We start from the raw sequence: 27980 nt of genomic DNA on the forward strand, positions 1-27980 counted from the left end.
GGCTGTAGTAGAATGCTGGCTTTTGCCTGCCGAAGGGCCCAGGCACAGGGCTGGCCCATCCATGAGGTAGACTGAAGCAGCTGCCTTAGGTAGCAGAATCCAAGGGGCTCCTCCATGGGCAGACCTGCCTTGCCACTGAAGAAGCAAGGAGAAGTGGCTGTGGCAGCTTCTGAGTTCTAGTGAGATTTCGCTGGAAGCCACAGCTGCATAACATTGCTAAGCAAGGCTTTGGTAGAGATGGTAAAGGGGGTGCATAGCATGCACAGAGCAGCACCTAACTCTTTTGCCTCAGGTGAAATGGGAAGGGCCACCCCTGGCAAGAAATAACCCCCTCAAGCATCATCTTCAGGGAGTGCTGGGGAAGACTCCCCGTCTGAAATCCTGGAGATCCACTGTCAACCAATGTAGACAAAGCCGAGCTAGCAGGACCTTTGTTCTGATTCAGCTTCCCATTTACCCCAGCTTACCCATTTATCCAGAGCTCCCTTTTTGCTCAATGTGATCCTTTGTATTGCAGGTACATATAGCTTTTATGGGGTGGGAAACGGAGGCTGATTGCTCTGTTCCATGACATGTCCTTGCCTTGTCTGCTTTCAGTGAGGCAGATGTTCCCATTGATGTGGAAACAGTGACTCCCACACCTGTGCCCCTCTACGACAACCAGAAAGCCCGCACTGTGATGAATGAGTGTGAGCGCCATGTGATATTTGCCCGCACAGACACTGATACGCCACCTCCACCTGATGACTGGGAGGAGCATATGAACAGGTAATAAATTGGGGAGTGGACAGAAGATTGTTTTATGCTTTGGTGGTGCCATTTCCTTTTTCCTTTTTTTTCTTTTTCTTTTTTGCTTTTTGAGCCTGGAGATAATTTGGGACTAGGCAGTGTTCAGGGTTCTGCAAGTCGGCTTTAATTCCAAAATCCTTGGGTAGTGAATGCAGATCATTGTTGCAAGGTATGTGTAGACATTTTGGGTTAGCAGTGGGCCTTGGGAGAGTGCATGTGTGTTTGCCAAACGTTTTTGTGGTTAACTTGCAACTGCTTCATACAGGATGATTTCCTGCCTGGATATCACGTCAATGAATGAAAACTGTGACTTATTTAGATAGTGGTTCAGTCCTGGCTTATTCTTGCCAACTGTAGTTATAGACATGCCACAGGAAACTCTGGTTAGTTTAAGAGCACAGGCTTCTGATCTCCATTTTTGGCAGGTAAAAGAGGAGAGAATGCAGGGGAGTGGGTGAGTCCACGGCTCACAATTGCCCATTCTTGTAGCATCAAACCATGGTTTCCTCTTCCATCTGATCTAGGCCACAATCAGTACTCTTTGGGTGCCTCCAGCTGCAGTTTTGTTTAACAGGAGCAGGGGTGAGGAACTTCAGGCTCTGGGGGCTGAAGGTGGCCCTCCAAGCCTCTCTTGCTGGCCCTTGGGACTCCCCCAGGCCACACCGTCACTGCCCTACTGCATAACCTCCTTGGTGGCTTTTGCCTGGCTGAAATGTCTTTTTGAACTCTCATAATGTGTTTTGACTGCCCAGATTGAGAACAGAGAGGTGTGTTCAAATGTATCTAGAAACTGTCCTTTTCTACAAAAATCATATTTGTGTGAACTGCTCCACCTACTTTTGCTTGTGGTTCTGCCCATGGTTTGCATGTGAGAATTCTGCCCTCGGGCTGACCTGGAAGGTGAACTGCTAACTTGATTTTTTCCTTTGCAGATCTGGCTGGACAATAGCCCAGAATAAGCTGTTCAATAAAATCCTCAAAGCTTTACAGTCTGACAGGCTGGCCCGGTTAGCCAATGAAGGGGTAAGAATAGCATTGCTCTTGCTCCTCCCTCTTCTGAACTTCTAGTCCCTCTGACAGGTTGCCCGTTTTGTTAAATGTGTGGTGCCCTTTGTACCGCTGTGTTTTGTCCCATGAAGTCGGGAAGGTCTCATCTCTACTTTGACATCTGAGACATAGGCATTGTAACTCCAGGCTTTGTCACTGCTGCTTTGTTCTGCAGTCAGCACACTTTGTTATGCAACCTCACTTTGGGTCCTTCTCCTCTGTTTTCCAACAGGCTTGCAACGAACCAGTGCTCAGGAGGATAGCAGTGGACAAATGTGCCCGGCGTGTACGTCAGGCTTTGGCAAGCATCAGCTGGGATACCAAGCTGATCCAGTGGCTTCACTCGACGCTGGTGGAAACCCTTAGTTTGCCTATGCTGGCTGCTTACCTAGATGCCCTGCAGACTCTTAAAGGAAAGGTGAGTGAACATGATGTGTTGGGGAAGGGGTCCCCCCCTCACACACTTTTTAATCCTTCTTTCCATGTTTCTTCTTTAGGCAAAGCATTCTACTTAAAAGAAGGTGCCACCTTTTTTCCTTATAAATCAGCAGTTCCCAAACTCCCCCTCCCAACCACTTGACATTTTCTGAAGGTCTTAGTGGACCACTTTATCCTTTTTCTGTTTGTTGGGGCTATTGTAATGTGCTGTGCTAGATGTTGCCTGGTTTTGAAACACTGCTTTTATTATTTCTTACATATTGTATTTTATTGCACAGCACGACTGCATTGTGTATGCAATTAATCTGCATAATTTCAGCCTTGTGTGGTTGAAAGGCAGTAGGTTGAAATCCCACAAATTAATTGCACAGAAAACCTGGCACAAAAAGAAGCCTTGCTTACTGGACTCTAGGATGCTTTCATAAGATGTCTTGGTACTGTCCGAGTTCCCACTTAAGCATTCCAGAGCCTGGTAAGCAAAGTAGAGAGCTTGGAAGGCAAGCCTGGTTCCATGGGGGACGTTCCAAGAGTGTGGTTTGAGTATGCACATTTTTGCATGTACACTTCGTCTGTGAAACGTAACCCCCATGCAAGTCGTGATCATACTATACCACAATTTGAATTCCATATAATTCTAATTATAAATGAATGCTGACCTTTCAGGTTAATGCTACTTAAGTGCTAGGAAAAGAGCGGACACAAATCTCTCCTTTAAGATACTGTAGGTTTGAATTTCTGCGTGTGTTTGTTTGGGAGTAATACTCATGTATAAGCTACTCATGTATAAATCTCTCAGCTGTTATCCTTTATAAGGGAAGTGGAAGCTAGAGAGCCTTTTTGCTTCAGGAGGTCTCTAGTCATCATCCCCCCACCCCTATTTGGCAGCCCTTAACCATTGATGTACTAACAATAGTGAACCAGCTATAGAGTCCCAATGTCTTCCTGTCACTATGCAGAGTGAATGTCTGTGTTCTGGAGTTCCATCACATGCTTATCAATGTGTTTCAGATTCCCATCCTCATCGATCGGATGCTTTTGTCCTCGACTGCAAAGACAGGAGCGGCAGGAGCTGAGGCCCTCTCCCTCTTGCTGAAGCGACCATGGGATCCAGCCATAGGTGTCCTTTCACATAACAAACCAGTAAGTGTTTTGTGGGCCATCAGGAAGAGGAGGGGGTCCTGGGTTTTATTTCTGTGCTGCTGCTGTTTTTCATTTTTATTTTAAGAGCAGGTTCACATGCAAACATGCCAGCTCCCGGAATGCAGCTATCAGCCACTTTGTTCCTCCCTGGTCCTTATTCTTGGCTATAGCTTGTGGTTAGCGAGGAGAGAGCTTTAGCCACAATACAAAGTTTAGACAACACATTAAGCCAAGCCTTGGCTTAGATAATGAGATGAGCTGAGAGGGCACTCTGTTGCAGTGGGCTTTTGCCAGGAGAAGGAAGAAAGCAGACACGTGGAAATGGAGGTGGCTGGGAGCTAGCAGATAACAGAGATAAAAATTGAGGTTTAAAAAGGCCATTGCTTGTTCCCCTCTGAATTAGTCAGTTGGGGGAGGCAGCAGATATATTTAGCTGCTAAATTGGGGAAAGGCTAGTGGTTTTAAAATCCCAAAGGCAGTACAGAATGTCTTCCCTCGACTGAAGACAGCTTTGGTTGTCAAGACTGAAACTGTATCTCAGCAGAGCAACCGTGTTTGGAGACGTGGTTGTTGAAGGGGCTGGAGCCTCTTTGAGAAGCAGCTTTTTTTTAACCTCTTGGATTTGTTTGTTTTCCCAAGAGCAAGTTGCCTGGTTCTCCCCTCATCCTGTTGGCATCTTCTGGACCATCCAATTCAATGTTTCCCACTTCTCGGCGGCATCGATTCTGGCAGTCACAGCTCTCTTGCTTGGGAAAGGTTTGTGTCTCTTCACCACCCTGTTCTCATTCTCCTACAGCAAGCTATGTCCCCACCCTCCCCGCCTTCAGTGCAGTTGCAGGGACCCCACAGACTCCTGTAGACTCACATTCCCTTCTTGGATTGGATTTAGATGGAAAACAAGTGTAGAATAACCATTTGCGGGAGAGGGAGATCAGGCACACATGAAAGTGGAAGTACTGGGAAATACCCTGGGCAGGTAACAGGTGAATGGGGGACACTTCTGGGCTTCATGTCAACAGTGTGATGCAGCAGCAAAAAATGCTAATGCAATTCTAGGCCGCGTCAACAGAAGTATAGTATTCAGAACAAGGGAAGTAATAGTACCACTCTAGTCTGCCTTAGTAAGACCCTGCCTTGAATACTATGCCCAGTTCTGGGCACCACAGTCTGAGAAGGATATTGTAAAGCTGGAATGTGCAGAAGGTGGTGGCCAAGATGATAAAGAGCCTGAAAACCAAGCCTGATGAGAAGCAGTTGAGGGGGTTGGCATGTTTAGCCTGCAAAAGAGAAGACTGAGAGGAGATAGTCATCTTCAAATATCTCAAGGGCTGTCACTGTCACATGGAAGATGGAGCAAGCTTGTTTTCTGCTGCTCCAGAGGGTAGGATCCAAAGCAATGGCTTCAAATGACAAGAAAGAAAATTCTGACTTAACATTGGGAATAACTTTCTGATGGTAAGAACTCTTTTGACAGTGGACTGGGCTTCCTAAGAAGGTGGTGGAGGTTTTTAAGCAGAGGTTGGCTGGCCAATCTGTCATGGATTCTTTAGCTGTGGTTCCTGCATTGCAGGGGGGTTGAACTAGATGGCTTTTAGAGTCTCTTCCAATTCCACAGTTCTGTAGGGTATTTATAATCCCACACCAGGCAAGAAATGTCTGGTATGGTTGGGGGGATTCAGCCCAACACCATATAAAAAGCTAGAACCATACTGAGGTGGAGTAAGACACTCCAGATATTTACAAACTCAACAGTTTGCAGAGTCCCAGATCTTTGTGTTTTCCCCCTCCAATGAAATTCACAGATGTAACTTTTGGTTGCAATATAACTTGGACTGTGATGGAATTGCTGTTTAATCTGCTTGTCTTTGCTTGTCTTGCAGGTGATCCCTGTTGCTACCCATTTAATGAATAACGGCAGTGGCGTTGGAGTGCTGCAATGCCTGGAGCACATGATCGGTGCTGTGAGAGGCAAAGTTATGGAGGTGGGTACAGGAGTAGCTAAATCCAGGTAGTAGTGTTGAACTTCCCTCAAGCTTCTATAAATCCAAAACTTTTCACTTGGGTATGTGTGGCTTCCAGTTTGGAAATTACTTAACTTTTGAATTTCCCGTCTTCCCTTTCTTTTCCAGATCCACAACCATTTCTCTCACAAACCAGTAATCCTCATTGGCTGGAACACAGGAGCTCTGGTGGCCTGTCATGTATGTCGCTCTCTTGTTTATACCTCCAGTATTACTGTACTAGTTTACTGCAGGAAATCACATCAGTGTGGTACCTGCAGAATAAAATACAAAGCATAGGACCTGAAAGTATTCTGCTCCCCAACTTTCCCCAACCTGATATCCTCCAGCTGCTTAGGACAACAGCACACATAAGCCCCAGGCAGCACAGCTTGGTTTTCCTAGCGGGGCCTGATGAGAATCCTCGTAGGATCAGAATTGTAGAGTTGGAAGGGTATTGATTGTCAGGAGATTGTCCTACACTTGAGTAGGACCCTGGCAGAGACACAAGCCCGACTGGCATGTTCTCTCCCTCCTGGTTGTTCGTTCGGGAGCTTCAAAAGCTTTCTTCAGCCCAAACATCACAGCGACCGATGCCAACAGACACCGCCATGCTTAGGGATCCGCAGAGTGTTCAGCATCTCACCTCAGCATCTCAGCATTTTGGCTAATTACTTTATTTACATATAAACACACACAGAGCTGACACAAAACCCCACATATATTAAGTAAAATAGAAACATCACCACCTCTCCCCAACCCCGCTCATCTTCCCCCCCCCACCTCTTTCCCCCTATTCTTCCTAATGTCTCAACAAATGAAACTGATTTGTAAAAAAAAAAAAAGAAAAGTTACATGGGGGAAAAATAAGAGAGAGAGAGACATTGCACATACCTTTGTAAATTAAGAAAATCTTCAATAAAAATACATTAAAAAAATAAACACACATGGAGCACTGCTACGTGGCTCTCTCTCTCTCTAGCATCAGACAGCAAAGAGAAAGAACAAAGGACAATAGTCCCACTTCACGGAACACAGTAACACAAACATCCTGTCTCCATCACTTCCCACTTTGTGGAGTCAAAACATACACCGTCATGTGATAGACAAAAATCCCATGACTGCAATCACAGAGCAGGGATTCTAACATCAGTGTCAAGCTCACTGGTCAGTAATTACCTGTGTCTCCTTCCCCCTCCCCTTTTTGAAGATGGGGACAACAATTACCTGCTTCCAGTCTGCAGGGACGTCACCTGTTCTCCATGAATTCTCAAAGATCATAGACAAAAGCTCCGAGATTACAGCCACAAGCTCCTTTAGTACCCTTGAATACAGCTCAAAACATCTGGAGAGCATCAGATTTGGGAAAGCTGTGTTACACTGTGTTAGTCTAAGCAAGCTCCTCTAATGATGCAAGCTACACTTCCAGGATTTCTTGGAAGAGGAACTAACTGTTAAACCAATCTGAGAATTGTAGCTCTGTGAGGAGAATAGGGGTCTCCTAACAACTCTCAGCATCCTGAACAAACCACAGTTCACAGGATTCTTTGGGGGCATGACAGTGCTTTAAATGTATAGTGCAGGTATAGGGGCCTTAAAGATTCTAAGTGTACTGTACTAACTCTGCATTTTGGAAAGAGTGAGCACATGCATTAGGAAGGAAAAGTCTGGTTTTACTCTTTGTTGTACTTGAAAAGCAAATACAACTGTAACAGATAAGCCACAGAATCATCTTTCCTGACTACTGGACATGGATTGCCAGTTGAGCTACATAGTCCTAGAGTAATAGAATTGTAGAATTGGTTTGGACCCCGAGGGTCATCTAGTCCAACCCCTTGTAATGCAGGAATCTCAACTAGTTCATACATGGCAGGTGGCCATCCATGCTTAAACACCTCCAGGGAAGGAGACTCCACCGCATTCCGAGGGAGTCTGCTCCACTGTCAAACAGCTCTTGCTTTAAGTTCTTGAAGCCATTGGTTTGGGTCATACCCTCCAGAGCAGGAGAAAACAAGCTCCATGTGGCAACCCTTGAGATATTTGAAGATGGCTGTCATATCTCCTCTCAGTTTTTTATTTACCAGGCTAAACATATCCTGTAGTAGTCATAGAAACGTGACCCCTTTGTTTCCATGTCTAGGTTTCAGTGATGGAGGATGTCAGCGCTGTTGTGTGTCTTGGGTTCCCTCTCTTAACTGTGGATGGGCCCAGAGGGGTAAGCATGAAATTGCTATATTTGAAATTGTCAGCTAATAAACTGGTTTTACAGCATGGCGTGAGGAGCGGATTGCTTTTTGGCTACATTACCAACAACATACTAGGAATGCTTTGCATGTTGGTTCCCTACTTTAAAAATACGTAGCAGATATGAAGGCTGCTCTTGCATTCTGCCCAGCAGCAGCAGCAGCAAAGTGTACCCTCCTTATCACTTCTAAAACTAAGAGATGTGTTGTTTTGCGCGACAGGATGTTGATGACCCACTTCTGGACATGAAGACTCCAGTTCTTTTTGTGATTGGTCAGAACTCCCTTCAGTGCAATAGTGAAGCCATGGAAGATTTCCGGGAGAAGCTTCGAGCTGAGAACAGCCTAGTCGTGGTTGGAGGAGCTGATGATAATCTGAGGTGTGTTCAGCCAGGGCGGGTTTATTGTTAGATCTAGGCCATGAGGTTCTTTGTTAAAAAAAGAACCTTGGTAGGGAAACTGTATGTTGATCTGCAAAGTTAAAACTGCTTCCTGCTTAGAGGTTTTAAACCACTTTTGTAAATCGCTTTGAAGTTATTGTTTTTTACAATCAAGCAGTGTATAAATTTTGTTAAATAAATAAATAATGAATGAAACTCTGGAACTTGCTCCCCCCTGCAAGGAGTCAGTGGTGGCCACCTACCTGGATGGCCTTAAAAGTGGATTAGACAAATTAATGGAGGAGTGGGCTGTTGGTTGCTACTAGCTACGATGGCTATGTTCTGCTTCCATAGTTGGAGGCAGCAATGCTTCTGAATACCCGTTCCTGGAAACCCAAAATGGGGAGAATGCGCTTGTGCTCCAGTTTCCCTCGGGGATCTGGATGGCCCCTGTGAGAACAGGAGGCTGGACCAGGTGGGCCAGTGCTCTGATCCAGCAGGTTCTTAATGTTCTTAGAGTGGGCCTGGGGAAACTTTTTCAGCCCGTGGACCACACTCTTTTCTGGGCAATCTTTGGGGGCTGTATGCCAGTTGGTGGACAGAGCCAGAGGCAAAAATGGGTAGAGCAAGGAATCTAAATCTTACCTTTGCACAGTAGCCTATGTGCAGATACTCCTCTCTATCCTTCATCTAGGCCAGCAGAAGGCATTATCAGAGTCCAGAGGTGCAAACTCTCAAGGAAGGTGCAAAGTAGGACCAGCAAGGGCTGGGGGCTGGGGAAAGAGTGTGGTGAAAAGCTTTGAGTGCCCCATTTCCCCTCCCCCAAAGCCAGAGGTTTCTCCATCCCTGCTGCAGAGAAACTCAAACAAATCTTGATTCAGGAGTGTCAACTTGAATAAAATGCTGGGGGGCGGTGAGCCCCGTTGCACACAATCAGTCACATGATGTGGTGCATGCACACCATTTGAGTGGCAATGCCCAGCAACTTTGGGTAGCCCACCCCCCTCAGATATTCTGTGGGAGGTCAAAGGGATCTCAGCACCTAGGAGTTGGCATGTATGTCTTGATTTAAACTTTGAAACGACACCGACGCACACATGAAGCTACCTTAACACTGAGTCAGACTGATAAGTCCCTCCATCCATCTGCCAGTGTCGTTCAAGCACCCCTTAGCTGGAGATGCCAGAGACTGGACCTAGAACTTTCTGTACAAAAAGCATCTGCCCATAATTCACTGCCATAAGTTAGGAAGCTAAGGTACACAAGAAAATGGGGGCACAGAATGTGAACATCAGTTTGAACAATGGGATGTGCAGTTCATAGTGGACAGGCTAGCTTAGTCCCCTGGCATTTGCCAGTAGATTTAATCAGCATTCTTGGTGTTTGTATTTGGTGAAAAGCAAGTGTCGCTTCTAGTCAGGTAAGCCAAGTCAGCCTTGATTCCGTGTAAATCCAGAGCAGGTAACTTTGTCCAAAGTTGACAAAAACATCGGTAATACCAGATTGACCTTCAGGGGTCATCTGCTCCTATCAGCTTTCTGACTGTGAATTGGGAAGGAGAAGGAAATAAAAGGAAGTGTGCGCTTTGACAGATTTTCTGTTTTTCTTAATAATAGGATTAGCAAAGCCAAAAAGAAATCAGAAGGCCTGACTCAGAGCATGGTGGACAGGTGTATACAGGTAAACAGATCTCCCTACTGAAGTACATGACATAAATTATGAGGTCCTAATCACTTCTCTGTGCTAAATAATTTTGGCAAAAAGCCAACCCTAACCTGAGGTCATCCAGATGTTTGGACTACGGCTCCCATCAGCTGCAGCCAGTACTGCCATATGGTACTGGGACTGATGGGAGCTGTGGTCCAAAACATGGAGGCTAGTTTCAACAGTGGAATGGGCTACCTTGGAAGGTGGTGGACTCTCCTCCATTTTTAAACAGATTTGATGGCCCTCTGCCAGGGATTTCTGCATTGCAGGGGGTTGGACTGGATGACCCTTGAGGGTACCTTCCAGCTCGACAATTCTATGATTTTATTCAACTCAGTCCTATTCAGAGTAGACTCATTGGAATTTATTCACCTGTTAGTTCATTAAGTTCAATGGGACTACTCATAGTGGTGTAAGTACGGTGTAAGCCCTCACCTGACGCATCTAGCCACGCTTCCGCATTTCAAGTCCTGCCCAGTCTACTCTTGGGTCTTGATGGGCAGAATCCAAAGGTTCTCAAACCCTTGTCTCTTCGTCCCTTGTCAGTTGCAAGAGAAACACTTGAACCTATCCAAAAGCAATTGTGCTCACTTGAGACAAGAGTCACCACTGCTGGGAGGGAGCCAAGGGTGTCACAGGCTGGCAACAAAGCTGTGCCTGGGCAGGAAATGGTTTCAGGCCTCCAGCATAAGACTGACTGTCTCCTGTTTTGGCAGAGTGCAAAAGTGCCATCGCTCAGTCATGTGTGGAAACCTACCGAGAGGCTGGTCGCTCCTGCCGTAATTCCCTAATCTTCCATATGGCTTCCTGCTGCATTGCGTTTTCATCGCTGTGCTGCCACACAGTGGAAAGCAAATCTCTACATTGCCCTCTTTGGCAGAGGTCCTTCTGCAGGGACCAGCACATAATCCCTTCTATTGCTCTGAAGGCCCCCTTAGCACATTTCAGCACATTAAATTTTCTGTTGGCATAAGAATAGTAAAAGTAAGTATAAAGGGAAGGACCGGGAGTTGTGGCCTTGCATATATATACATATATAGAGAGAGAGAGAGTTGGCAAATAATTTGAACTACAATAAGTTTCATTTAGACCATTTGCACGTTTACTTTGTGGATGCTCTTAAGAACCTAACCCTGTCTTCATGCCTCTGCAGGATGAGATCGCTGACTTCCTAACTGGAGTGCTCACCCGGGCAGACAGCCATTCGGGCTCTGACCCTCGGGACCTAGACGCTGAGAAGAAGAAGAAAACGACACGTGATTTGGCCAGGCGGGATCTGTCCTTTGACATGCCAGAAAGAAGCAGCCGGCCAGCCTCCCCTGCAGCCAAGGTCCCGGCTTCACCTTCCGGGTCAGAGGTAATGACAGTGGTGGGGAAAGCATGTGTGCTTGCAAAGAGTTGCAGTGACAACAGCAGAATGTGCCAGAAAAAGAGAAAGAAAAGGCACAGGGTACAAAACTTGAATCATGGAATTGTAGAGTTCGAAGGGTAATCCGATCCAAGGCAGGAATTACAGCTAAGTGAAAGATAGTGTTGGATGAATGCAAAATTCTGGCACCTGCACACTGCTGCTTTAGATTTTCCCAGGCATTGCCCACACAATTCTCAGGTCCACGTTTGGAACCCTATACCACGGGAGCATGGCCAGCCACATTTCGAAACATAGATTAAATGTGCTCACCACTGTGGTGTAGTGGTTAAGAGCGGTAGTCTCGTAATCTGGGGAACCGGGTTCGCGTCTCCGCTCCTCCACCTGCAGCTGCTGGGTGACCTTGGGCCAGTCACACTTCTTTGAAGTCTCTCAGCCCCACTCACCCCTCAGAGTGTTTGTTGTGGGGGAGGAAGGGAAAGGAGAATGTGAGCCGCTTTGAGACTCCTTAAAAGGGAGTGAAAGGCGGGATATCAAATCCAAACTCTTCTTCTTCTTCACCTTAGTCTGCTCTTCTTTCTCGCATTTAGCTTTCTAAAAAACAAATTTCCAGCTTTTATAATAAGGGTCACTTAGGTTCTGAGGGCATTTGTCATACTTGTGAGATGTGAGCATGGAACTGAGGGATGCAGTGAGCCCTGTATATGAAGGGTGGTGGAGGGGGGCTGATAGTGAGACCCATGGGTAGAGAAGCAAAGATTCAGAATTCTTTGGAGGATTAAAGGAGCCAGTAGCAGGGATGGGACTCAGTCATGAGAACAGGGAGGTGTTGGGGTCCATTGCTTGCCATGTCATTAGTTTTCCAAGTCCACGATCCTAAGCATTACTAAACATGTTCATTGTAGTGCACCCCTAATGGTATTTGGGGTGGGGGGGCTTTTTCCCTTGGGCAGGACCTCTCCAGCGTATCCAGCAGCCCCACCTCCAGTCCTAAGGCTAAAATGGCCACTGTGTCATCAGTTCAGAAATCCAGTCAGATTGGGGCTACCCAGTTGCTGAAGAGGTCCGTGCAGCGGACAGAAGCTGCTGCAGCATCGCTGACCCACAAGCAGGCTCAAGGTAAGTCTGCCTGTTTGTCTTTGCGGGGCAGCTTTTCGCATCCTGGGAATGCTTAGACTGGGGCCTGCGCAACGGGCAACATTCCAGGTTTTGACTCCAAGCAACACCACTTTCAGAAAGGGGTCACTTCCTCCAGAACAGAAACAGCCGCTTTAATGGGCCTTTGGGGTCTTCTGTTTAGTAGCTTTTGTTTCCTTGCTGCTCTCCTGCTGCTGATTGTGGCTTTTGTAGGCTTATAATGTGCCCCTGCAGATATATTTGTGTGTCCTCATCCGTTGACTGTGTAATGGAGTATCAGAAGCATATGTGATGGTCTTGTATGTTGAGGGATAGAGATATTCAACAGGTGCCTTTCATCCTGCATGGTGATAAGCTTGTGAAGGCTGTGCTTTGTGGCTTGGTCTGTGAGGTGAATGCAGGTGACTCCAAGGGAAGAGAACAGCACCGATGAGAGATTGGCGGAGGGCGGGGCAGGAAGTTTTCTCTCATCTTCAGCCTGGTTTTCTGCGTGCCCAGTGCAGCTCAGCAGACCTGCCAGCTCCCAGTAGCGACCACTCCTCCTCTTTGTCCTTGAAAATACAGATCCTTTCACTTGAGCTTTTAATTGCAGGTCTCTGCTGCTGGGACTCTTGTCTTTGGCAGCAGATGAGTTTTAGCCCAGACTCTGTTTCAGCGCTGCCAAGCTTTACCCTTTCTTTGCTTCATGCCTGCTGTGGAGGGAGGATGAGCTGCCATTCACTCTGTATAGCAAATGGGCAGGATAATGGAGCAATACCATCCTCATTACAGTCATCCCCTAAATTAGAACTGGGCAGGAAACTTGATCAGAGAAGGGTGGAGAGTCACAGCTCAATGAGCTATGCATGCAGAAGGTCCCAGTTCCACCCTCCCTCCAGATAAAGTGGAGCTGTGGTGTGGGTCTGGGAAAACTTGAGACCCTGGGGAGCTGCTGCCAGTCAGAGTAGACAATATAAGGTAAGGGTAAAGGTACCCCTGCCCGTACGGGCCAGTCTTGACAGACTCTAGGGTTGTGTGCCCATCTCACTCTAGAGGCCGGGGGCCAGCGCTGTCCGGAGACACTTTCGGGTCACGTGGCCAGCGTGACAAGCTGCATCTGGCGAGCCAGCACAGCACACGGAAACACCGTTTACCTTCCCGCTAGTAAGCGGTCCCTATTTATCTACTTGCACCCGGGGGTGCTTTCGAACTGCTAGGTTGGCAGGCGCTGGGACCGAACGACGGGAGCGCACCCTGCCGCGGGGATTCGAACCACCGACCTTTCAATCGGCAAGCCCTAGGCGCTGAGGCTTTTACCCACAGCGCCATCCACGTCCCTGTAGACAATATATACTGAGCTAAATAGACCGGTAGCCTGACTTGAGCTAAGGAGCTTCCTGTGTTCTTAGCTGGGCTACCTTGGCTGCCACTTGACCCACAACTGTCCTGTGATGAGATTGTGTTGCGCATTGCAACTCAGCCTTTGCCAACTTGCTGCCCTCCAGATATATTGGACTACAACTCCTGTCAGCTCCAGCAGCCCTTTGCCTGATCTCACTTGGGCTGGTTGGAGCTGTCATCAAAAACTCCTACAACTCCTGGAAAACACCAGGCTGGTGAAAGCCGATGCAGCTGGAAATTGCTGGTGCCAGATTGGCTGAGCAACTTACTTTTCTCATAGTCTCCCTTCTCCTTCTCCGTCTGGCCTCTGTTCTCCTTCTCTAATACATGAAGTCATGGGGGGGGGGAGAGACAGCATTTTTCAAGGGTTGAAACAGATTGCCCTGTTGTTTGATCACCTATGGTCCTTGTCACTCTGGCCTTTGTGGCTGTCAGCCAACTCAAATTCTAGGTCTCATTGTGAAACCTACACTGAATTGTGTATGAAGGCATCACTCCTTCAGAAAAGCAGCAGTAAGTGCTAAACACCCTCTAAATAAATATTTATGCTTTGATTGTTCTAAATTACAGATTTAGGCACATCCTAGCAGCAGATCAAAATAAGTGCATGTGTGGCAGCATGGTCACTCCTTTGCTTTGTTAGAATTCAGACTCTCAAGGTAGCCATAAATTTACTGTAGCAGCTGGCCAGTGCTAGCAGGCTTTATGCCACATACCTCCATTCAGGAGTGGGTGCTTGGAGTGCTGCTGTGTTGAGCCCCAAACAATGGCAATCAGCAGTCACATTTTGCTTCCTAATGTGTTGTGTGTTGTTTGTGCCAAGTGTTTTGCAGTTATAATTAAATATGTCTGAAATGACTTCGTGTGATTTGTATTAGTAAGTGACCCTGCTCAGGCAATAGCTGAAAGTGCAGTCAGTGAGGGAGAGAGAGAGAGAACAACTCAGAAACCTGTTTTTGCTGTCTCTGACAGAAGTTGCTGCCCGGTTCTGCTGGTCAGGGTGGAGTGGGTGATCTCAAAGCCCCAGTGACAGGCTATATGCTATAGGATTCTGCACCAAACTGCTGCCCTTCAGATGTTTTTGAACTGTTGACAGTCCCATCAGCCCTGGCTAGCACTGCTTTGAAGGGTTGGGGGAGGCTGGGCTACAGCCATGCCAGTTAGAGATGCTTCTTGGATCTACTTGCCAGCCAGCCAGCTGCAGAGTTTCTCTTCTCATGGTGGGTCAGAGGGATGCCCCCCCCCCCCCAACATGAGCTGCAGGACTGTAATTTTCTCTGATTCATTTCAGCTCAGTTTGCTGCCTTTCTGAAACAAAACATGCTGGTGAGGAAATCTCTTCCTCCTGGCACCTCTTCATGCCTCTTTGGTGAGTATCTCCTCACTTTCTGCCTCTGCTGCCTCTCTCTGCTTCCCTCACCCTCCTTCTCTCTCCCTCCTTGCGCTGCTTTGGCAGTGTTTGGGACCTCTTCTGCCTTCTCCCACTCCTCCTGTTGCTTTAGCAGGAGCTGAAGTAGCTGAAGAGGACAGCTTAGAGTATGAAGCACCTTCTCTTCCTACCCACCCGCCCCACTTTTTTACATAGCTTTGAAAATTTCATCGCTGCTGGAGGCAGTTTTTGCAGTGGGCTTAAACAAAACTATTTTCTGCCTGGACCGGCCCAGCTGTTCCAGGCCTGCTTTTTCCATGGTGCTCCTGGAAGTTGCAAACTGCTACCACAAGAGGGAGATGAACAGTTGGCAGGGGAAGCTTGGGGTGTTGCAGTGAGGCTAGCTTTACCACCTGTTCTTCAGGAGGCAGCAGGCTGCCTGCCACCTGGTCTTGGTGGGTTTTGAACTCTAGAAATTAAAGATGGCAAAGTGGGACAGATCTGGTAGACAGATCGTGACCCATCATAGGCTACAATCCGCTAGGAATTATTCCTTGCCCAAGCTTCATTGTGATGGAAGTGTGGCCTGATAAATGCATGGCAATGCATTTCTGGTAGGGCCTTGTGCTAATAAGGGTGTTTTTTTGAGGTGAGAGTGATTCCTTCTGGGCAGCCTTCCAAGGGCCGCATTCTACTGGTCGGCAGGGCCAGGTGCAAAACCGGGTGGAGCAATAAATTTTACCTTGGTTTGGTAGCCTAGCTTCTACACAGACTCTCACACCCTTCTCTTTCTTTGATCCATCAAGACAAATGAGGCATTATTACGTACAAAGGCATATTCCAGCCAGGCAAAAACACTTGAGGTGTGAAGCAGGACCAGTTTGGGGCATGACCTAGGGAGAATTCCAAAGGCCAGGTGGAGAGGTTTGGAGAGCCACATTTGGGACATGGCCTGCCTGAGGTTTACTGCCCCTTCGCTGTCTGGTTGACCTGGAGGAGGCTGCTTGCTCCCTACCCCAGATGGCTTTGGTGGCTCTGATGTCCTCTTCCTGTAATCTGATGGTATGAACTGAATTCCCCAGTGGATTTTCAGTGATGGGGGAATGCAGCAGCGTCCCTGTCATGGCAGGAGGACCTGATTCCCACCTAGTACAAGTGCATACAACACTATTAAACAAAAGCAACAGTAATGAAATCGAAACAAATGTCAGAGTAGAATTGTGTGTGAAAAGTACCATATACACTATGAAAATAACATTAGCTAAGTAGCCAGCTCTCACTAATTTTGTAAAACACAGTGCTTGGTGCCAGTTTATTCATTAAAGAAACAAGATATGTGTACAGCTACATCAATTCAATGGCTATGTTTTGACTTGGCTTTCTTCAGCAGTCTGGATACATAGAAACAGTGCCAGTTAATTGGAACTTGCTGGAACTACCGTAACAAATGCAGGTTGTCAGTTTCCTTCCCAGCCTGCACAGAAGTTTAGTCTGAAAATGGTATCCTCATTCACCTCAGAGCAGCAGCAGAGCCGACAGAGATCCCGTAGAATTCTTGGGGTGCCTCAGCCTGGAAACAGGCTCAGCATTCACTTTCTGCTCCATTAATTTGGTGGCTCTGAGCTGCTAGTGAACAGAAGAGAGCAGGGGCGGCTAACCTCTAGATGTGTTTGGACTCCTATTCCCATCCGCCCCAGCCAGCATCACTGATGTTTGGGGCTGGAGTCCATCAGCATCTGGAGAGCTGTAGCTTAGTCACCTCTGGAGTTGTGTGTGGAGTACTTGGTTGTTTTGGACTACTGTGAGTGCACACACGCGCACACACACACACACACACACACACACCTTGGCTGCTTTGTTCTAAGTGATTCTCCACATTCTCAGCAAAACATCTCGAGTAACTTCGGAGCAGAGCATGCACCAGGTTTCAAAGCAATGTGTTAACAGAAAACTGACTCCATGCTGATGGCCCTGGTGAAAGTGGCTGCTTGGCATGAATCAGGTTCATGGGTTGTTTCCTCATCCAGGACAAACAAATACTGAACTTTACTCTCAGCTGTTCTTGGTACCATTAGCTATCGATGCCCAACACTATAGAGCAAAAACATCGCGTATTCAATGCTGTGGCTTCTCTAGCATCTGCACATTGTGGAATGATAACATATTGGGGGCGAGTAGGCTTTAAACTTGGAAAAAATCCCTGTTTGTGAGATGTTCAGAGATTTGGTTCCCAGAAAGATCCAGTAATGAAGCCATCTGTCCAGTTTGCTGTTTGGTCTGAACCAGGAAGAGAGTTCTGAATTTTGCTAAAGGGGTGTGGTTTTAGGGACTTGAAAGACACCACTCTTCTATCTCTAAGCCTGAGTGATGCAGTAAGAAGGAAAAAGTACCTAGCTAGCATAAGTTGTGTGTTGAAGGCATTAGCAGAGAGAATCTGACAAGTAAACCATGTTTACTTGCACATAAATCATGCTGAACGCAATAAGATTAATACCAAGTTAAAAAATTGTTAGGCTGAAGTCTTGGTGATTTCAGAATGAGTTAGTTCCAGGTAAGTTTGCTTAGGATTGCAGCCCTGCTGTGGAATCTGGTACGTCCATTAGGAAAGAGCTCATGTGTTTTGAAATGAAGTCCATCTATTTCATGAGTGCAGCTCACAATGCCTCTCCAGTAACTGATCTCTTCTTCCTTTACCTGTTGGCCCCTCCATCCATATCCTACAAGTCCTCCTTCCCTTCTCCTAGTTTGCAGCTTGAATGGCACCCCTGATTAATTTCTATTTGATGCTGATGATTGGCAGGCGAGGTGACAGCTTCAAAGAAAGAGAAGAAGGGTTCTTGTCGCCTGCGAAGCAAAATGACACTTTGCACAGGGTAGCCTGGAGGAAACTGCAGGGATGTGTCTGGGCACACCATGCACAGGTTTGTGTTGCGAGGTTTCCCCTGTACACTTAGTTTCAACAAGCTGTCTTGTATTCTCTGGTTTCAGTCTCTTCAGAGCAGCAGTCAGAGGCCAGGGAGAAAGAAGATGTACGAATGCAGCTGAAGAGGCACCAGGCCCCCAGTCCAACTCACTGCAGCAAATCTTCCAAGCGAGCCAAAATCAAGGTGACCATCGTCTCCCATGGAGAATCTGCTGACGCAGGGAATGGAGCCCCCTTAGAGGCACCGCCAGAAAGTGAGTCCTGGGAACTAGAGCTCACTTACAGGTGACCAGTGGTGAGGAGGGAGGGTCTGAAGGTCACAGGAGATGTGTGTCAATTGCCTTAAGTGGCGTTTTGGTTGGGAGAGTGCTAGGCTAGGCTGGTGGATTAATGGTTTGGTCTAGTGTATGGGACAGTGCAGAGCAAGTGCCTAAAACGTGTTATCATCTGACATGCAAGGTTTAGGCCATTGTATTAGTTCCAGGGAATAATTAGCTAATATTTTTCATGAGCAGCTCTGAGTTGCAGGAGCATTATAAACAAAAGAGGAACGTTTTCTAACGTTTCTTGGATGCAGGTGTGTTTTGAAGCTAGAGTTGGAGAATTTGTTGGGATCTAGTTATGTTAGAGTTGCTCTGTGAGCTAAACTAATAAAGCATTGCTGTGAAAGACATGGCCGTCACAAAACTGAGGCCCCTTGTATGGATTTCTGCAGATTGCACTGCAAAGTGAGAGCAAGAAAGGCACAAACAGCAGCTCCAAGAAAGCCCTCACTGGAAGGTGCTTACAAGGCTGCCTCTTACCCTCGTCATAGTGCGTGGTAACCAGGGGGCCATGGCTACTAAGTTTACAGCTGTGGTTGATGGGAGGCAGAAAACAGCTTTGTGGAATATGTCTAGGGCATGTTGATTTTTAAAGGCCTGGCCAGTGGTCTGTTCAATTTTTAAAAATATTCTTCTTTCTGATGTCCATGGCATTTGGTTTCTGAGCCAATATAATTAGCTTTTCCAAAACTAACAGGTGTTTTCCACAAAATCTTCCACCTGGGAGCTCAAGATCCCCCATAGGAAAAGCTCTTTCTAGGACTGATGCTGACTTCCATTGGAAGATCCTTTGTGATTTCAAATTCCTTGGCATAGCCAGCTTCTAGATGTGATTATTGTTTTGTAACATTCTCATTGCCTGAAATATGTAGTTGATTGCAAATGATTTCCCAACCTGTAGCATGTTTGGATGCAGCAACTGTGCGGATGTGTGCATGGCTTATACAAGTATGCTGGTAAGGGGCTGGGAGTGGCCACAGCTCCCTGAAGGAGGGCACACTCTGTTGCACATCTCGGTTCGCTGCCCTCACATAGGAGGGAAGGACCCTGAATGGGAATGACTGTATTTGCTGATGAGCACATGATGTAACAGCAGCAGCAGCACATTGCTAAACGGGAACTACGTCTAGAGCGGTCTAGTGATTTGCATGGGCGCCCAAGCTCAGTGTGAACCAGGAGATAGGATAGCCACACTTGAAACATTTATTGGGGATAAACCAGCTAAGGCTTTTAAAATGGAAGCAAGAGTAGGCTATCGAGCCAACCCTTCTACGAAGAGGGCTTCACATAGTTTGAGCACATCTGGACATGGAGACTTCCAAAGCTGTAAAATGTTATACTTTTGTAAATCTTCCCTTTAGTTAATTCAACAGTAGATTTATTTATTTTTACTGTACAAATTAACTAATCCCTGTTTAATCACTGGGGCATAAATTTATCAGCTTTGAAAGTCTCTGTCTCTCTTTAATTTTTTAATTATCCAAACTTTATTTCTTTTCACAGACAATAATGAAATGCAGAAGTAAACTTGAACCAAACAAGAATTCCCTCTTACCATACGTGGACAGGTGGAATGTGCAAGACAGATTTTCATTTGTATCCAAAACACTGCAATAAACGCGTGATTTTAACTTGCTTCTGTTCCTGTGTATTTTATATGAGAGATGCTTTAAGACAAGCCCTGCTATGAATGATTGGCCAGTGCTAAGAGGTAGTAAAGAAAGAAGGGTGTTTGGCATAACAGAACAAGGGAAATAAGTATAAATTAAGTCAGCAGGCAGGAGTGCTGATTGCTGCTTCCAAACTAGACAGCCTGGTGCTTTGGAGGCAGTGAGGCTGTTTGGAGTCTAGAATCCAGTTCAATTGTTACTCTGCTGTATGTGCTGAGTGAGTCACATAGTGACGTGGTATTTCTTGCATCTTTCACGGCAGTGTCAGGCTATGGGTTGATGCTTGGTCTTTTTCAGTCCTTCCGACATACTGCAACAGAAACTGACTCCTCTTACTCCTTTCTTTCCTTTTGCAGTAGCTGCAGGGAAGCCTATTGCTGCAACCTTGGGACCATCCACCTTGGCTGTCAAGGAGGCGCCTGGATTGCTTGCCACCTCCAAGTGAGTATCTGCTGGCCTTCGATGCATTTAGGACCAATTCGTGCATCTTTTAGGGGTAGGCTGCATTTGTGAATGGGTTGCCACCAAGAGTTGCCTTGCTAATCTCAAATCACCAGTGTTTCCCCCATGAAAATCAGCTCACACATCCAACTCTGAGAAATGCTTCATTTATGGAATTCATTGATGCATGGTACATTCATTCATTCATTTTAAAAATTAACCTTCCCTTCCTTTCAAAACAGTGTGTGTAATAATGATGGTCAGTTGCTCAGCGGGGGTTTTGTATTATGGTATGTATTTTTTCATGGAACTTTGAAGTGTCAGGCATAGCTCTAATGGCTTTAGCCCAAACGTAGCAGAGTTTTCCTGCACAGCGAAGAAGCCAGTTGAGGTGGAAATGACTAGTCAGCTAGACTCAGAATAACTATTTACAGGATTTATTAAAAAGGAAAAGAAACCAGCATAGTTTCTGCATACAAAACAAAGCAAAATAAATCCTTTCTTTCTCTCTCTCTCTTAACCAGACACAGCACTCCTACTCCTAACACACCTAACACACCAAACTGTGCTAGCATTCCTAGATAACAGAGTTGAGTGCTGGTCGTTAACCAATCAGAGTAAGTAGTTTCTAGGTCAAGCAGACCTTGGCTTTCTGCCAAGAGTAAATTGACACTGCCTTGAGTTAATTGTGTGAAGCCAGAATCTGTAAGTTTTCATGAGAATCAATTAACAGAAACTGAACATTTTTATATTGTAAACACCCTGTCATCTTCGGATGAAGGGTGGTATAGAAATTTAATAAATGGTTACAATAATCTATCCCACCCTTAGGAGGAGATTTTACACATCTATGGAGGATGGGCCTACTAACACCATCCTGGGCCTCATGATGACTTATCGGTTCCCTCCTGGGTCTAAACACTGTGTGCTGTGAAGCAGCAGCAGGAAGAGCCCCTTAATGCCCTTATAATGGGCTTCTCATATGCACCTGGCTGGCTAATATGGGAAATGGAGCAAATTGGACAAGACCGGTGATTGGTGTGGTCCAGCAGGACTACCCAAATACACAAGAAGAGCATCTGCTGCATCAGACCAATGGCCCAGCTAGTCCAGCATCCTGTTCTCACAGTGGCCAACCAGATGCCCCCAACGGAAACCTGCAAGCAGGATCCAAGCACAAGAGCCGTCTCCCCTCCTGTGGGTTCCAGAGACTGGTATTTAGAAGCACTGCTGCTTCTGACAGTGGAGGCAGAGCAGAGCCATCATGGCTGGTAGCCAGGGATAGCCTTCTCCTCCATGAATTTGTCTAATCCTCCTTTAATGCCATCTAGGTTGGTGGCCATCATTGTCTCCTGGGGGAGGGAGTTCCATAGTCGATAACTCTGCACTGTGTGGAGAAGGACTTTATTTTATCTGTCCTGAATCTTCCACGGTTCAGCTTCACTGGATGCACGCTACTGCTAGTGTTATACGAGAGGGAGAAAAACTTCTTAAAGCTTATTCACTTCATTCTTAAAGTGCATGTAAGTGTGAAGTGGCCTACAGTCAGCATGGCATAGAAGAAACTATGGAAGCCAAGCTACCATGTGCTGCAAGCACTGGCGCAGACACACCCCAGAAAGGGCACCTGCAGGGCAAGTGGCTTCAGGTGCTGCATGCAGGGGAGCCAAACAATGGCTTTGGAGGAAAAGCAAATCTCATTTGTGGCTGAGCGATTCCACTTACCCCATGCCAAGATCTGTGTGCAGTGTGTGTGTGCTTAATAATTTAACTGCGTTTCCTTTTTTTCCTCCCCCTCTATCAGTCCCACCCCCTTGGCCACGATCCCTAGCAGCACAGCCCCAAGTGCTTTCCACGCTCTGCAGAACAGGCTGGTGGCAAGTGGCACACATTGTATGCAGGCCCAGCCAAGCAGCGCTGTCCAAGGTAACTTCTGACTCTTTCTTTCTGTGAAAAGGCAAGATTACCCCCCCCCCCAGGCCTCTGAAAGCAACCGTTGCCTCTGGCCTGCATCTGAGAATGCCTTTAGTACTTGTGCTCTCTGGCATCAAGGTAGATTGAGAAGACCTCAGTTTTTGAATATTTTTATTTTTATTAAATTGGCCACCCTGAAGGCCCTCAGCAAACGGTGCTTCTAGGGTGGCTAACAATGAAAGGTTTAAAAGCAAACAATTAAACAAACAATGTAAGCCATCAATTGAAAATCAAAACCAGGATAGCAGGTAAGACATGATCAATAATGGAATAAGTAAGGATGAGTTAATACAAAAAAGAACTTCAGAGTGCTTATTTAAAAGCCTTTTCCACGTAGCACCACTCCAAAAAGACAGTGGTGTTGATGCCAGGCTTTAGGGGAAATACTGATTCAAACCCAGTACCCTGTGGGTTCAGCCTGCAACGGCCAATAAAATCCAGTTATCAGTCCAACAGGACATTTATTTCGGCATTGTAAGGCCAGTGAGACACAACCTCAACTGGCAAGTACTGTATTTTTCGCCCTATAGGGCACACTGGCCCATAGGACGCACCTCATTCCCCCCCCCCCCAGCTCCCAGGACAGGCTGCTATCACGTGCTTCACGCTGCTATCCACAAGCCTTGCGCGCCTGGGGGGAGTTCCCCCGGGCGCGCAAGGCTTGCGGACACCTGCGCGAAGCACAGGGCATCCTCCGGAGGGCGCCCCATGCTCTGGGCTTCAGGCTGCCACCCGCAAGCCTTGCGAGCCCGCGGGAACTCCCCCCGGCCGCGCAAGGCTTGCGGATAGCTTCAGCGAAAGCCTGCATTCGCCCCATAGGACGCACACAGATTTCCCCTTCATCTTTGGAGGGGAAAAGTGTGTCCTATAGGGCGAAAAATACGGTAGTTGAGGGGTGACACCCCAGATATGAAAAAAAAGCACTAGCATTTATGCTCTTACAAGCAAAGGGGCAGCTATTTTCATATATGACAATAGTTTCTTCTTGTTTCTAATGCTTTAATCACATGGCATACCAACTTCCTTATCTTTCTCTCCTTACTTTGTCCTCAGCAGTTATAGCAGTAGCTCCTCTGTGAATGTTGTTCCACCCTTCTCTCATGGTTCTCTTGCGAACACAACATTCACATTCCAGCCTTCACCCGCTCAGCGCTGCTTCTTTTTATTCTCCTTCCATAAGGCAAGCCTCTCTGGCACAAAGCTGCTGGGTGACATGAGTAGGAAGCCTCTGCTTGCATTTCACAGAGGCTTGGGGTGGCTTCAGATGTGCAGTCCAGGCCTGTCAGCTGAATGGGGAGAGCATCTGTCTGGCTACCCTGGGTTGTTGGCTCCAAAGCTGTTCTTGAGTTGTCTGACGGGATCAGATTGCTGGTTCAGACAGCAGATTTGTTTCTCGAAGCACAGAATGAATAACCCTCTTGCTTCTCTTTGGTTTATCTCCAGGGGCAGCTTCTGCCAGCAGCCTCCTGCAAGGCTTGAGCTTCAGCCTGCAGGACATTGGCACAAAGCCAGCCGCTCTCCCAACAAGTGTTGCTGCTGCTGCTGCTGCTGCAGGGCCTTTGGCTCAGGTAGGTCCGTGTGAGCAACCTGTGGGGTCCCTGCTCAACCAGTGGGCCAAAGGTTTCAAACATGCATCCCCAGCTGTTGTTGGGCTACAACTCCCATCATACCTAGTTATGGATGTGGGCAGCGCTGTGGTCTAAACCACCAAACCTCTTGGGCTTGCCAATTGTAAGGTCGGCGGTTCGAATCCCTGCAACAGAGTGAGCTCCTGTTGCTTTGTCCCAGCTCCTGCCAACCTAGCTGTTTGAAAGCATACCAGCATGAGTAGATAAATAGGTACCACTGTGATGGGAAGGTAAACTGCGTTTCCATGCACTCTGGCACTTTTCACGGTATTCCATGCACCAGAACCAGTGTAGTCATGCTGGCCGTATGACCCAGAAAAGCTGTCTACAGACAAATGCCTGCTCCCTCACATGAAAGTGGAGATGAGCACCGCACCCCATAGTCGGATTCAACTGGACTTAACCATCCAGGGGTCCTTTACCTTTACCTTACCTAGCTAGCAGGACCAGTGGTCAGGGATGGTGGGAGTTGTAGTCCAACAACAGCTGGGGACCCAAGTTTGAGAAAACCTGGTTAACCCCTTAGATATTTTAGCATGAAGTAGGGAAAAGGGAGAGGCCTCCTGCTCAGTGATGTTTCATTCTTATAACCTGGTTCCTCTTTTTCCACCTTGCAGACCTCAGCGCTGAAGACCTCAGCCCCACTCCAGAACCTGAGCACCATCACCACAAGTACAGGCACCATCGTCCGCACCATCCCAGTTGCCACAACCTTGGCATCTCTTGGAGGCTCAGCAAGTGGGAAGCCCACCACTATTCACCAGCTGCTTACTAATGGGGGGCTGGCAAAACTTGCAAGCAGCCTTCCTGGCCTGGCTCACATCTCTGGTCAGGGGACAGGTAAGAGTCCAGCTGTAATGGCAGAACAGCGAATAATTATGTTCTGTGGGTATGCTGAGGTCACTGTGGCAATACTGATGAGGGAGCGAGTTGATTGGGGCCAAAACACCAACTACAACAGGCATGGAGCCAGAATGCTATAGTATTCCTTCATTCAGAAACTTGCATTGGCGTGAATCAGAATTCAGTAGCAAAAACAATAAATGTATAAATAGGATCAACAGCAACTGCAAGAGTTACAGTTATTAGCTGATGAGGTTGGTGCAGGCTTTCATGCTTCTGCAGACCCTGATGGACAGAGCCATCATGGAGTGTCCGACTGCAGAGACCCAAGTGAAAATATCCATTCAGCTTGGAAGCTCACTGGGTAGTTTGGGTTAAATTGGGCTTGCTATCTCAGGTTGAAGATTAAGTGGCCTAATCCTAGTTGCACCACCCTGAGCTCCTTGAAGAAAGGGGGAGATACAATTGTGATTTCTCCAGCACTGAGCCTAAAAAACGAAAACAAACAAAAAACCCACCTGAGGCTTTGCCCTTCTCTAGTCTCATAACTGTTGATTGGCAAGGAAAAAATAGGTTAAAAAAAAGGAGAATTCCGTAGATGCCCCAAGATACAGGTTTGGGGCAAGTACTCTTTGGTGAAATAACCCCCACAGAGATTTAAAATCACAAAATGTGCAGCAAAGTAAATATAGGGTATTCTACCTTTAAAATATGCCCTTCTAAATTCCTTCCAAAGTTTCTCACTTCCACTAGTATAGAAAAAGACCATGTTTGGTAAGTTAGAAATGGTTTACTTACAAACTTTCAAAGGTCAGATTCATGTGTTTTCCATACAGCATTCAGAAAACACAGGCAGCAAAACTTAAGTTAGTTCCAAAGTGGTTAAAGCTCCTGATTTATTTGGTACAGGAACACAATGATGGTTTGTAGAAAAGCCATATGATCTGAGCTTGGAACTCAGAACTCTACACACATGGTAGACTGAAGGAAGCAATAGATTTTACTTTCTTCCCCCCAAGGTGATGGGGTGTGACCAAGCTAAGTGTGGCTGGACATCTTACCTATTCATGCATTAAGTAGACTTAAGCGTTTTGGTTATATGAGGCTGGTTATCCCTCAATGATGATGTCAGTCTCTAAAGTCTCTGCCCATAGAAGGGCAGTTCTAAACCTAACTCCTAATTTATGATTTGTGGCTGCCAACTCTGGCATATGTGTGTTCCCAGGGCAACTTGCACCAGTGACTTTTCCCCTCCATTTCCACCAGGCTTAAAAGCTCCAACCACCATCACAGTGACTCTGCGAGGACAGGCCAGCCGAGTCACGACCCTCAGCCAGGCAGCCATGGGAAGCATACAGCCCCAGCTGGAAGAGCAGCAGCAGCTGCTGCTACGGTCCCCACCACCTCCACCCCAGGTAATTCTGCCTGCTGGAGCTCTAGCATTCAGGTGAGGTACATTAGGGACCGAACAGTCACAGAACTGTCTTCAAGCCTTGCCCTGGGCACTCAGCCTTCTCCTCTTCTCTCTTGCTCTAAGGGTTTTCCAGCCAGACATTGGCTGCCTTACGGGCTTAGTAGCAGCAGCTGCCTCCAAGCTAAGCTTTGCCACCTTTGTTTACCACAGGACCCACCTAGATGGTTTTGCCTCTTCTGGCAAATCCCCCTTAGCCCTTCTATCATTATGGAGGACATGGCGTTTCGTCCTCTTTGCCATTGTTAACTTTTGTGACTTTGAGTTATCTTGGGAATTTGGTTAAACCTAAAGGGAGGTCCATCTGGTCCAAGAGATCTCTCTGGGAAGCCTAAGAGCAGGACATGAGCACAATAGCCCTCTCCCAACATGTGTCCCCCAGCAAATGGTGTTCAGAGGCACACACTTCCTGTGATGAGTAGTCATTGAGAGCCTCATCCTCCATGAATCTGTGTGCTGGCTGGGTTGAGGAGAGTTGTAGCCCAAACGATCTGGAAGACACCAGGTTGGCAAAGTCTGGTTAAACCAGATTGTAAGTGACATAAAGGTAAAGGACCCCTGGCAGTTAAGTCCAGTCGCGAATGACTCTGGGGTTGCGGCGCTCATCTCGCTTTACATGCCGAGGGAGCTGGCGTGTGTCCGCTCCACAGGCAGTTTTTCCAGGTCATGTGGCCATGACTAAGCCACTTCTGGTGCAGTGGAACACCGACACCAGAGCAGCACACGGAAACGCCGTTTACCTTCCTGCAGGAGCAGTACCTATTAATCTACTTGCACTTTTGGGCATGCTTTTGCACTGCTAGGTTGGCAGGAGCTGGGACCCAGCAACGGGAGCTCACCCCGTCGCAGGGATTCGAACTGCCGACCTTTTGATCGGCAAGCCCAAGGCTCAGTGGTTTAGACCACAGCTCCACCCACATCCCATCTATTAAAAGAAAGAAGATAATATATAGTAAAAGAAAGAAGATAGTATATATTTAGTTTGTAATGGAACCCACTTCATGCACTTTCTACTCTGTTTTCTCAGTCCCACCCCCATAAAGGGATCGTCTGATTCTGAGCTTGTGGAAAGTGTCATGTCAGATAATAATATGGGATTATTACCATAATTTGTGGTATGAATCCAAAGCCTGCTTTTGCTTAAATGCTGAAGAAGTTTCTGGGGACTTACTGGTGCATATTTAAAGATCTATTGAGTCAGCCTGGTCAAAAGGTTTGGTGTGCATCTCATACCTACATCTCCGGGAATCGGAAATACACAAGTTGGAACTGCAGCACAATGTTAAAAGGGCATCCCTAACCCTAAGTGGGACGGGGCGGTTCGAATCCCCGCAGCAGGGTGTGCTCCCGTCGTTCGGTCCCAGCGCCTGCCAACCTAGCAGTTCGAAAGCACCCCCGGGTGCAAGTACCAGCGGGAAGGTAAACGGCGTTCCGTGTGCTGCGCTGGCTCGCCAGATGCAACTTGTCATGCTGGCCACATGACCCGGAAGTGTCTGTGGACAGCGCTGGCTCCCTATAGAGTGAGATGAGCGCACAACCCTAGAGTCTGTCAAGACTGGCCCGTATGGGCAGGGGTACCTTTACCTTTAACCCTAAGTAGCACTACTAAGGCTTACAAACAGACTTAAGAACAGTATGCTTGGGAAACTTTTGTTTGCTATGCACTTCTACAGCATTCAAGCAGGGTTTCCCCCTCCTAATCATGAAA

General features: G+C 47.1%; 1 protein-coding gene across 1 annotated transcript in view; it reads left to right on the plus strand.

Annotated features, from left to right (window-relative positions):
* KANSL3 (KAT8 regulatory NSL complex subunit 3) overlaps positions 1 to 27980 on the plus strand; it is a 31622-nt gene that overhangs the window by 1375 nt on the left and 2267 nt on the right. The window contains exons 3-21 of the mRNA XM_083454428.1: positions 598 to 768; positions 1722 to 1812; positions 2069 to 2254; positions 3283 to 3414; positions 4054 to 4170; positions 5295 to 5396; positions 5544 to 5615; positions 7555 to 7629; positions 7880 to 8037; positions 9654 to 9717; positions 10898 to 11101; positions 12067 to 12232; positions 14922 to 14999; positions 17988 to 18176; positions 20272 to 20356; positions 22128 to 22282; positions 23774 to 23898; positions 24576 to 24798; positions 26068 to 26216. Coding sequence (XP_083310554.1) covers positions 598 to 768; positions 1722 to 1812; positions 2069 to 2254; positions 3283 to 3414; positions 4054 to 4170; positions 5295 to 5396; positions 5544 to 5615; positions 7555 to 7629; positions 7880 to 8037; positions 9654 to 9717; positions 10898 to 11101; positions 12067 to 12232; positions 14922 to 14999; positions 17988 to 18176; positions 20272 to 20356; positions 22128 to 22282; positions 23774 to 23898; positions 24576 to 24798; positions 26068 to 26216 — 2542 coding nt within the window. The remainder of the gene's footprint in view (positions 1 to 597; positions 769 to 1721; positions 1813 to 2068; positions 2255 to 3282; positions 3415 to 4053; positions 4171 to 5294; positions 5397 to 5543; positions 5616 to 7554; positions 7630 to 7879; positions 8038 to 9653; positions 9718 to 10897; positions 11102 to 12066; positions 12233 to 14921; positions 15000 to 17987; positions 18177 to 20271; positions 20357 to 22127; positions 22283 to 23773; positions 23899 to 24575; positions 24799 to 26067; positions 26217 to 27980) is intronic.

The sequence above is a fragment of the Podarcis tiliguerta genome (assembly GCF_965153285.1).
Source record: "Podarcis tiliguerta genome assembly, chromosome: 8".
In the NCBI taxonomy this organism is placed as follows: domain Eukaryota; kingdom Metazoa; phylum Chordata; class Lepidosauria; order Squamata; family Lacertidae; genus Podarcis; species Podarcis tiliguerta.